At 37.6% G+C, this 12257-nt stretch overlaps 1 protein-coding gene across 2 annotated transcripts in view; it reads right to left on the reverse strand.

Moving 5' to 3' along the window:
- Positions 1-12257, reverse strand: part of Vps13b (vacuolar protein sorting 13 homolog B) — a 601468-nt gene that overhangs the window by 297964 nt on the left and 291247 nt on the right. The window contains exons 26-28 of one of the 2 annotated variants that reach the window (XM_059247261.1): positions 3038-3209; positions 2401-2515; positions 34-175 (exon numbers count right to left, since the gene is read on the reverse strand). In XM_059247261.1, coding sequence (XP_059103244.1) covers positions 34-175; positions 2401-2515; positions 3038-3209 — 429 coding nt within the window. The remainder of the gene's footprint in view (positions 1-33; positions 176-2400; positions 2516-3037; positions 3210-12257) is intronic. The other variant, XM_059247260.1, reaches the window with a different exon arrangement.

The following is a 12257-nucleotide window of genomic DNA, read 5'->3' on the forward strand; positions in this document are numbered from 1 at the left end:
GTTCTGGGGTACAGCTTTAAAATGATGTCTTACAGAAGGAAAGAAGGCAGGACAATTACGGAAACGGTCCTGCTTGCTGATGGGTCGAACCAACAAGGTGCGTCTGTTCAGCTTGTCAGTACAGGAAAGGAAGACACCTCCACATTGCCCCAAAGACCAACACTCTTCCCCATGGCTTGAGGTGATGGACAGGAGCAAAGAAGGTGAAAAGACAAAAAATAAAAAAAGCAATAAAAGCAATAAGCCAAAAGAAAAAAAAAGCTGGCAAGATTTTTAATTCTGCTCAAGTTTGCACAGGTTCAGGTCTGAGCCATTCCTGAATATGGCCTCTCTGTCTGTACTTTCTTCTGCAAAATCATTGCAAATGAAAGTAAATTAAAAAATAATGAAATAATTGCTTTCCATATAGAATTATTACTTTACATTTCTAGTAATGGCAATCCCAGATGAACTTACTTACAAAAGGAACAAACCTTCCAAAAAGTCAACATGGCATTCAAAAATGCTAAAATATAGCAATAAATGTGACACAATCCTACCTTTGCCTTTGGATAAGTTTACTTAATTGCTACAAAGGAATATGGTTACAAAACATGAGCAGATTAAAAGAATAAGCAACTTTAATTTTTAACATAATTTTAGAGGAAGAAGTCTAAAAGAATTTACTTAGAGTTCTATTTCTTCAAATTATTAGTCCTTTTGCAGAGTAGAACAAACACAAACAATTTAAAATATATTTTCAAAAATCAAAATTACTAAATGAGTCTCACCACAGGTTTTTCTTTGCACTGCAGAAATACTCCTTCAAAATGTCCTGACTGCCAACCTTCCCCTGGCCTGGAAAACATAAGTTCACCTTATCTGTTCTCTTCAATTTCTCTCAGTTAAAAAAACTGACCGTACATAAGCATATCAACAGTTCTAAAGCAAAGCACAATCCACTGTACTAAAGCACAGATATAACAATGCACCTAGCAGAACCATCAATACAGCACTCCAATGGCTCGGCAATGGAGCATTTCTCCTAAGGACAGATTTAACTGTTTTTCTTTTTCATCAATTTGTGTCTTTTCCATAAGATGAGAAGGTAAAGGGATGTAAAATCTTTGTCTATTTTAGTTAAACCCTATATTCCCAGTGCTTAGCATAGAGCTCAGCATATAAAGTATATTAATAAGTATGTCATAATGAATAACTTATCTTAAATGTAAAATTTACATAGAATTTAAATTTTACATGCAACATTAAAACTAATACTAAACTATAGTGCATAATATTCATATCAGAAATCACTTCAGTTCTTGCATTGATATATTACATGAAAAATCATTTCACGTTAAGTACACTGCACTAGAAAGAAATGAAAGAAATAAACATCAAATGCCAATAAACAATTCATTGTTAATATGACAAAAATAACCACCACCTGATTATTAAGATAGTATTATGACAAGTCCTAATACATAGCAATTGAAATATTTTATATTTCATAATGACAATTTTCAGCTATCATGAATTTGTACTTACTGATATAAGCAGTATGATATGTGAGAATAGACAAATACAGAAGCAGAACTAGAAATATGTTTGCAGAATTATTTTAGGTAATGTAATCAATAAATATTTGTACAAAACCACACTGGGCATCTACAGCTACACAGTAAAACTCTTGAGCTGATGAGTTATGAGTTCATACGAAAATAGATTTTAAGACTATGTATAAGAGAAATTACTGTGAAATTAAAAATACAGTATCATTTAAAATATTTCAATAGCATCTTTGGATTTTATAGATGTGTATTATATTTCAAATTAAAAATAAAACACTGGAATTATAACGTCAAACGAAGAAAATGGATTTATACTTTTATTTAGGGAACAATAATGGCTAAATCATTTTAAAACACTGAAAAACATCTCTATCTTCACTTTTTCTGTATGACTTATTACAAACAAATCATTTTCCTACATTTTTACTTTTGGTACAGAGAGACTACAATAGGGAATATGTGGTTTTAGGTCTATGACATTTATATGATGTACAGTAAGGGAGAAGTCCCTAAGTGTTAAGGAGGATGAGCAGGTGCTCTACCTCAGTGTAGACTATGGAGTAAGCAATAACCAGACATGTCAATTGTGCTTCAGACATCTGAACAAATCTGTAACACATGGCACACACTCATGAGGTGATTTGTAAAAGGAGTAGTTTGGATATTTATGAAGAGCTATATGCCATGTTATAAAATTTTATTGGATAAGAATAAAAGAATACTAAGAAAACAACTTCATCTGTTAAGCATTCTCTTTGGGAGTAATCATAATTGTAAAATAGAAACATCCTTATGGTGACTGAGCTCAAAGAAAACAGAAGTTTTCCTTTATTTATTACTCATTATTTACCTGCTTTGATAGTGGTCAATATTGAAACTCTCTATCTTACATTTCACTTTGGTGTACACATCTTGTACATCTATGGATGCACTGAGGTCTTCTAGTTCACTGACCATACAAACCTCTGCAAAGAAACAGGTACAATTATCAAGAGAGTCTTCATAATCAACATCCAATGTCCAATTTTATATTTCACACTGGCTAACACATCCTGACCATGTTAAGGTTACACAAACTACCATACTTATAAGCAACACTAGTGTCAAAGGAACTTACTAGTAAGAGAAGGTGTATCTGTCTCAAGTTAGGAGAAACCATAGTTATTATTTGAATAACTGAATCTGTTACTAGTCAAGGATCTTTGAATACTGACAAGTCAATGCAGTTATGGTCAGAGGGTAAGTCTCTCATACCTTCTGTGGAAAATTTTAATTACCAACAAGCAAAATTAGATTTTACAAAGTCAAAGAATATGTACACATAAACTTTACTCAGAGATGAGAGTCAATGTGAGCAACACCCTTAAAAACACTATAAGAGCTAATTAAATTATAAATGGCAACATCAAAGAAAATGAACCTGATATTTCTTTTAAAAGCAGTACTCACTGTTTTATCTTTATAGTAGGAAGAAAAGCATCCCGTACCTGTGCCTTTGTTTTCACAGTCTGGAGCAAAGAGCTTTACAGTGACCTTGGGGAGCATCCACTGCATCCACAGACTAACACGGCCACTGGACCCACCAATGTTACTGGTAGTTTGTTCCAGGGTAACAGAATCTGAGAACGGTGAATCATCACCTGCTTGAATAGAATCTCCCTGTGGTGAGGAAAAGCAAGAAACCAGCAAATGTTGATATTTAACCCAAAATAAGCAAAATCAAACAAAATTAAAAATTATTATTTTTAACTTTTCAGTACTATATATGCTAACCATATAAATGATACCACTGACACATAAAGCTAAGTATTATAAACATATACTACTCAAAAGGTTTATTTACATAGTTATAATGTAAGTTCATGACATTCCAGCTTTCTCTGTAAATATATAAGGACTATACCAATGGTTATCTCCAAATAGCTAATGTCTAGGAATACAGTTTTATAAGATCACAGTCAAGGCCATAATTTCCTGTCTATTTCTGCTCTTAGATGAAGATGATTAACTGCTACAGGGAAGCGAAGACCCACACAGCTTAAGGTATTTATTTACCCTGTATCTCTTTACAAGGGAAATGTGTGCTTGGTATAGAGCATTTACTGGTGAATTTAGAAAAAAAAAAATGTAATAACATGATCTGCACAGTTTAACAATCAAGAAAATATTTCTCTTGCCTATTTTGGTAGATTGTTAGACTTCATAAAGTGTTTTGTATGACTGACAACTAGAGGAATAAAGTATGAGCTTATTCAATTTCTTAACTATATACTGAATTCTGGGTATGTATAACATCCTAAATTCCACGGTAGCAAACTTGCTGTGAAAGGTTTGGTGGCATTTTGTTTATTTGTTTGGGGTGTTTTTGTTGTTTTCAAAAGCGCTTAGTAGCCTGGATCAAAATAAACCCTTTTATCTGAAGTTCAATTGGAGCTATACAGCTTCAGTCTCAGATGCAGGAAAAGATGCTGCTAGAGACAAAGCCTCCACTACTGCGGACGTAAAACCTAGATGGAAATAGACCATATATGTTTTTTTGTTAAAAGATGCATTTGTACACACATATATATCTACTTAATTAGGTTGAGTCTAGTAAGCATTATGATATATTAGGATAAGGACTTTATACACTACTCATGTGACTTTGTAACAATTAGAGTCCATTACCTCCTTTGTAAATTAGTTTTTATGATAATATTTATTGCTTAGAATCTAGAATAAATAAGAACATAAAATAAACCATGAACACAAAGGAAGTGTTTCTACATAGTAAAGGTTTCATAAGTGTAGGTTAATTATTAACACCAAGCTACAGCAATACTAAAGAAACTGTACTTGCATCTTCTGGTAGGATTTAGTATCCACTTCCTCTTGCTTTCTGATTTTGTCATTTATCTAATTATATACACGTTTTCATTTGCATACATTCATAATCTCTTATGGTTCCCTGTTGATTTGAATGTCTCAAACAAAACGTGTATATCTTAGGTTATGTAATCATGCAAGTGCAAAATGCTCTTAGAATCCTTGAGAAGGCATGCAGTGGCGGTCAGTGTGCTGTTTCCGAGAAGGCATGCAGTGGCGGGCAGTGTGCTGTTTCCGAGAAGGCATGCAGTGGTGATCAGTGTGCTGTTTCCGAGAAGGCATGCAGTGGTGATCAGTGTGCTGTTTCCGAGAAGGCATGCAGTGGCGGGCAGTGTGCTGTTTCTACTGGAGATGGTTAGAGCAGAAGTCACTGTCAAATCACACCCAAAAGCAAGGGTGAGAACTAAAGCCATACCAGAGGAAGCACAACCCATGCTCTTCCCACATATGCTGTCCTGAGCAGGTGCTTAGGACATTGCTCAAGAGGCTTTCCCAGTGACCTCTGTGCTTTAGCTGAAGACCCTTCAGTCCAAAGACAGTCGGAATCCCCAGAAGGAGCCAAGATCACATGTGAAAGACAACTGTGACAACTGGGTGCTCCGGGCAGGAGCTCACAAGCAAGGTGTGACCAAGCACAGTAAAGAACTAGTGTCTTGGGATTTACTGAGACAGGAAATTATTAGGCAGCTCCTTGTCCCAAACATAACCAAAAGCTGTTTGCAGGTTTTTCATATTTCTACAAAATAAGTAGATCTTAAATTTCCATAACTGAAATTTCTAGAACTTAAGAAACTACAGAAATTTTATTTTTGGCTGGCTGTCTAACACAACATCTAAAAAGCACAAACTACTTCCAAAACAGGATGTTTTTTACAAAATCAAATCAATAAAAGATGACACAATATGGCTATCACACCTTTCTTAACAGAAACACTCCTAATCAAATCTTCCAACTAACAACATACTCCATGGGAGGAAAGGTGTTGAGAAGACCTCTAATTAATTTTTATCACTACAGAGTACCCTGCTAAGAACGCTGAGAAGCCTGGCTGCCAGCTTAGTTAGGAAGCACTCTTGAGAAAAGTTTGCTGCTAGCCCATCACGCAGTCTCAGCGTTCTTTCTGGATCGGCATGCGCTGTGACGTTGGTAAACGTGCTTCTGCACTCATTCCCTTCTCTGTTTTGCACATCTACAGTGAAAACTGCACCCAAAACAGCAAGGCTCAACTCTTTTCCCACACCTCCCTAGTCCAAGTCTAAAATATAAAGTTCATGACAAATTAACCAAAACACCTAGTTTATTTTTCTAGGTCAATTTATCTTGGTTCATCTGGAAGTTTGTATGCCATATCCAGTAAGAACCTGAAATAATCATTACTTAGCAAAATTACTTCTGAAACAATGGAAATCAGATCATTTCATTTCTGTTTATCATATTTAACAATACTTATTAAATTACAGAAACAGCATAAATATAGAACTAATATGGAAACAGAAAAAAATCAAAGCCAACTTTTCAATATGTGTTTTAACTCTTTGTACAGAAACTCTTTAAAGCCAAAACAATGTGATGAATTTCCTTCACAATAAAGAAAATTGTGAAAAGTTAAAATTATATTTAACTTTGCAATACTGCCTAATTTTTTTAATGAATGTAAAATCAAGTTAGTACTGAAGTTTCTAGTTAGAGCAATTAGGTGACAAAAAATAAAAATTCTAAATTAAGAAAGAAGTGAAAGCAACAATTTGCAGACAAACTTACACACAGAGAACACTTATGGGAAGTCTTCTGGTAGTCAGGTGTGTGTCCTTGCACACAGAGAACACTTATGGGAAGTCCTATGTAGTCAGGTGTGTGTCCTTGCACACAGAGAACACTTATGGGAAGTCTTATGTAGTCAGGTGTGTGTCCTTGCACACAGAGAACACTTATGGGAAGTCTTATGTAGTCAGGTGTGTGTCCTTGCACACAGAGAACACGTATGGGAAGTCTTCTGGTAGTCAGGTGTGTGTCCTTGCACACAGAGAACACGTATGGGAAGTCTTCTGGTAGTCAGGTGTGTGTCCTTGCACACAGAGAACACGTATGGGAAGTCTTCTGGTAGTCAGGTGTGTGTCCTTGCACACAGAGAACACGTATGGGAAGTCTTCTGGTAGTTAGGTGTGTCCTTGCACTTAAGAGAATATTTATGGGAAGTCTTCTGGTAGTCAGGTGTGTGTCCTTGCACACAGAGAACATGTATAGGAAGTCTTCTGGTAGTCAGGTGTGTGTTTGCACACAGAGAACACGTATGGGAAATCTTCTGGTAGTTAGGTGTGTTCTTACACACAGGGAACACTTACAGGAAGCCTTCTGGCAGTCAGGTGTGTGTCCTTGCGCACAGAGAACACTTACAGGAAGCCTTCTGGCAATCAGGTGTGTGTCCTTGTGCACAGAGAACACTTACAGGAAGCCTTCTGGCAATCAGGTGTGTGTCCTTGCGCACAGAGAACACTTACAGGAAGCCTTCTGGCAGTCAGGTGTGTGTCCTTGCACACAGAGAATACTTATGGAAAATCTTCTGGTAGTTAGGGGTATCCTTGTATAGAGAATACGTATGGGAAGTCTTCTCATAGTTAGGTGTGTGTCCTTCAAGGAGCTCAGCTCCTCCTCTGGTCTCTTTTAATCCCTTTCATGAACTGGACTTCCACAAGAGGAAAACTGACTAACGTGTATTTAAATATAGACTAAAATAATGTTGAGTGGAATATAAATCTATTAAGTTATGCACCAAAAACAGCACATCGAATGTGGTCAGCAACAGATTTGTTTGACATTAGTTAAGCACTTAAGTGGGGTTCAGATTTTTATCCCTAAGTATTATTTTGTCAATGACTAGTATAAAATTCAGTGTCATGTCACAGTCTCTCTGTTCTGATAGTCTTCTAAGTTAAAACTTCTTTTATTTAGCTCAACTATCACATCCAGTGTCATTTCAGTTGTGATTACTTTGTAGCATAGAGATCATAAGAATTTTCTTAACAAAATCATGTTCCCATAGAAGAGAACCAAAGGCCGGGCGGTGGTGGCGCACACCTTTAATCCCAGTACTCAGGAGGCAGAGCCAGGCAGACATCTGTGAGTTCGAGGCCAGCCTGGGCTACCAAGTGAGTTCCAGGAAAAGGCGCAAAGCTACACAGAGAAACCCTGTCTCGAAAAACAAACAAACAAACAAACAAACAAAAAAACAAAAAAACCAAAAAGAAGAGAACCAAAGAAACACTTCCCAAGCTATTTCATTAAAACAATAATATTCTTTCTACTAAAATACGGCAAGGTTATCATGAGAAAAAGTGAAAAGAAAGATCAAATATGGTGCCACATAGCTTTAACCCCAGCACCCAAGCATGCAGGATGCAGAGACAGCCAGAGCTCTAGCCTGGTTTACACAATGAATTCTGGGGAAGCAATAGCGAACCTGCCAAACTTTACCCCCGCATCTAAAAGGATAAAATAAATATACAATAAATCCCAGAAGTACAGGGCTAGTTTAACATTTAAAAATAAATTCATGTTTAATTAGTCACCTTGAAAGAGCTATATGCTGACTGAGGCTATACTTTGTTGGAGGAGGAAATAGGAGGTAGGTTGGGGGAGGGGAAGGCTGGAGGGGCAGGAGGAGGGAAGTGAGGGGGATCTGTGGTTGGTATGTAAAATGAATACAAATTCCTTAATTAAAAAAATCTCAACTGAATAAGAATCAAATATTGCCAGGTGTGGTGGCACATGAATTCTTTTAGTCCAGCAAAGGCAAGTGGCTTTCTTTGAGTTCCTGGTCCACCTAACTTAGGTAGCCAGTTCTATGCCAAACAAGACTACATACTGAAGCATTGTTTCAAAAAAGGAAAAACAAAATGACAAACCAACAAAAAACCCATAAAACAACATCAAAAGATCCCCACAAAACCTGAGGAATAAAACCAGTGTAAAACAAGTCATCCCATTACAATGAAAAGCAGAATCTTGCCAATACAAAAGGGGACAAAAGCAAAAATACGATATATTGTATCCAAGGGACTAGGATGAACTATACTTAAACTGAGTACACAGTGGATTAAAGTTTTGAGAAGTAATGTGATGCTGACACTGCGGACATAAAACCCAAGTTGCCTATTTCCAAGGTCGCTTCCACAGATCTCATAAACTATTGTCACAGTAGGAAGGTGGCCCAGACACTCTGGGTGCTGCTAACTTTAACTCACTATCATTTATTTCCTAGTGTAAAGAATGGAAATGTTGTTCTAAAAGATCGCTCTGTGGGATGGATCTCTTTCAACAAGTCAGCTGCTATTAACAGAACTAAGAAAACATCTTTGTCCCTGTGATGAATTCTGCAAACGTCCTCTCCGAGGAGAAACGCATTCTTCCAGCAGAGAAAAGAGGTCCATAACAACCTGGAGGAAAGCAGACAAGGCTGAGCTAATCTTCTCCAGTCAGAAGACCCAAACAATACACCGCAGAGAAAAGACCCACGAGCTCTCTTCTGCGGCCTAAAAGGCTATTAGAAAGTCAACACACCACATTTTGTCTTCCTTCTCATCTTTGATACCCATGTTTTCTGACAAAACTTTGAAGTACTCTTTGCCATACTCAGTGTGCTGGTCAGACCTTCAATGCTACTGTATATCACCTGGGTTAGAACTAAGCAAGCCAAAGGAATGACAGAAATAAGCCTACTGTGCTGGCAATCAGTACTGAATTAACTAGATTCAAAGAGATGTGGATTCACTTTCTCCTCTCTTCTTGCTATCACCCGCCAATCTCCTGACTAGATGAAGACTGACCGAAACCAAGAAGATTAGAAATAACCACAGGAAGAATTAGCATCTTCAGGGACAGTAAAAGGAAAAGAAAGTAGATTTAAATAAGATGGGAAAAAACAAAGTTAATGAATGAGCAAGGTAGGAAGGCAGGAGGTGACTAAAAAACAGGAAAGACAATGACAAGTTCCAGAAGCAGAGCAAAGATAATAGAGAATGTGAGAGCCATGTTGTCTCAAGTGGCATATGCCAAGAATTACCTAGAACTAAAGGGAAACAGCCCAGACAACATCATGAATCAGGCAGCATAAAGAAGCATCTGCACTTGGGGACAATTTATTACAAATGAAAATTTTAACGAGTAGATTAAGTTTGAGAATTTATACATTTGAGATTCTGAAGTCAGCATGCAAAGATTTTTTTTTTTTTTTTTTTTTTTTGGTTTTTCGAGACAGGGTTTCTCTGTGTAGCTTTGCGCCTTTTCCTGGAACTCACTTGGTAGCCCAGGCTGGCCTCGAACTCACAGAGATCCGCCTGGCTCTGCCTCCCGAGTGCTGGGATTAAAGGTGTGCGCCACCATCGCCCGGCTTGCATGCAAAGATTTAAACTTCACCTTTGACACTTAGTATCCTTATGACCTTGGGGAAGCTACTTAGCCTTTTTAGCAACAAATTCTTCATTTTGAAAGTAGAAATGGTATCACCCACCTGAAGTATAGACTCGAGAACACAAAGAGATAATGCATGCAAAGCCATCATTTTTTAATAAGCACTCCCAATAAAGAGCTACTGTGACTCTCCTTGACAAACAAGGACGTTGGCCTTGAAAAGCAGACAGCAGCAATACCAGGATTTATCCAGAAGCGAGCAATCAAACATGTAACTTATTAAGAGATTCTTTTAAACTATCATGGTTAAAAACTATACTATTTTAAGTTAGCATTTAATTTTCCTCTAAGATTATGTATGAGGAAGATTCTGGGTACTAATTATAGGGTTTCCACAGCAGCTCTATGTTATTGTCTATATTACTACTTTGTTATACCAAGGAAGGGTGGTGCACATCGTTAGTCCCAGCACTAGGGAGGCAGGTGGATCTGTGAGTTTGAAGCCAGCCTAGTCTATGTAGCAAATTCCAGGCCAGCCAGGGATGTATAATGAGACCTGGTTTCAAAAAACAGAAGGTGAAAACAAAAACGAATAAAATATAATAATTTTCTTTAAATCCATGCCTGTATGTTGGAAAAAGTGTAACTAAGAGTTTGCTTTACGCTAATGAAGCATGTGAACTGTCACAACAAAGCCAACACACTGGCTCCCTTGGTCTGTGGTGTCTTGGGTTTAGAGTAGATGGTGCATTGGAGTCAACTGGAGTTTTACTGACACTTCACGATAAGAACATGCAACCACATGAGCAAGGGTCAGGAATAGAGCTAGAATCAAAACATGTAGTGCATGCTCTGTGCTCAGATGGTTCTGATGTTCACGTACAGTGTTGCTAATGCGAAGGTTTCCTGTAATGAAAAAGACAGTACGAGTGTAATAATGACTAAGAGAAGCAAAGGACTGCAGAGCTGTCCAGCAAGGCCATGTTCAAGGAAGCCCTGGAACAGACGCAAACGGACAGTTTCCTGGGATACAGGTTCTCCGTATTCCATGCTTTCTTTCAGCAGCTTCTCCAAGGAGAGAACACACTTTTACTTCTATTAAGATGAGCAGGTCATACACTGAGCACACAGGGAAATTCAGGAAAAACAGATACCTGTTATATGGGAACTCAAAGGATCCCAACAACAAGGTCACTGTATAATTCAAAGGTAGAAGGAAAGAAAATTAGAAAAGCCATAAAGCACATCCCTAGAAACACTATAACCAAAAGGATATGGGAAATGAAAGGTTGGCCCAAAGTTTGAATTTTGGTTGAATTAATCGGGCACAGGTTAAGCCACAGCTAACACACACAAATTGAGAAAACAATCAAATATTTTTTTTTTTCTTTTTTGAGACAGGGTTTCTCTGTGTAGCTTTGGAGCCTTTCCTGGAACTTACTCTGTAGTGTCCTGGAACTCACTCTGTAGACCAGGCTGGCCTCGAACTCACAGATATCTGCCTGCCTCTGCCTCCCAAGTGCTGGGATTAAAGGCCTGCGCCACCACTCCCCAGCACAATCAAATATTTTATGTTGTTCTTTACTACCAAATTATCAAGGAGATAAATTTAAATTCAGGTGTATTCACAGTTCACTGTGATCCCCACATAAATATTTTATTGAGAGGAAAGGAAACTTTAAGATATATAAAACATGAACATCTAAGATGTAAAACAAGTCCCAGCCTCAGCCTCGACAGTGCATCAGAACCATCCCAGTCACAGCCTCCTTCATGGAGACAAACCAGCCAAAGCATCTGAAGTTACTTCTCCGGGATCAGGCTTCCCTAGTCACTCCAATGACTCTGGAGACAAACCAGCCAAAGCATCTGAAGTTACTTCTCCGGGATCAGGCTTCCCTAGTCACTCCAATGCCTCTGGGTAGCAGTGATTCCTGCTTCGGCCACACTGTACAAGAGAAGAGTCCATCCTGTGCAAATGACTGCCACTGCCTTGCTGCTCAGCCCGATGTTATATTGCTTCCTGTAAAGCTTCTTTACATAGTTTTTCTTGATGATTAATTCTGGAATGTTTCTTTTAATTTTTTTTTTTTTTTGTCAAACCAAATTAATTCAAATTAATAAATCCTCTCTGAGGGAATTCATTACTTATCTTTATATCAAAGTCTGAGAGAAATCAATACTCTAATTTCAAATGAACTGATGTGAGCCATTGAAAAAAATTCTTAAAGTCGGAATTAGTTTGCGTTTTGTTTCTTTGGCAGAACTTGAACCCAGGGCCTTATGTAGCAAACTTGGCAAGTGGTCTACACTGACCTCCATCTTCAGCTCAGGATTAGTTTTAAAGTAAATGAATAAAATCTTCTCACCCCTGGTTGATCTATCTTATCTCTTCCTTTTAAAATGTCTTCACTTTGATGAATGAAGACCATTCT

This window comes from Peromyscus eremicus, chromosome 20, assembly GCF_949786415.1.
Source record: "Peromyscus eremicus chromosome 20, PerEre_H2_v1, whole genome shotgun sequence".
NCBI lineage: Eukaryota > Metazoa > Chordata > Mammalia > Rodentia > Cricetidae > Peromyscus > Peromyscus eremicus.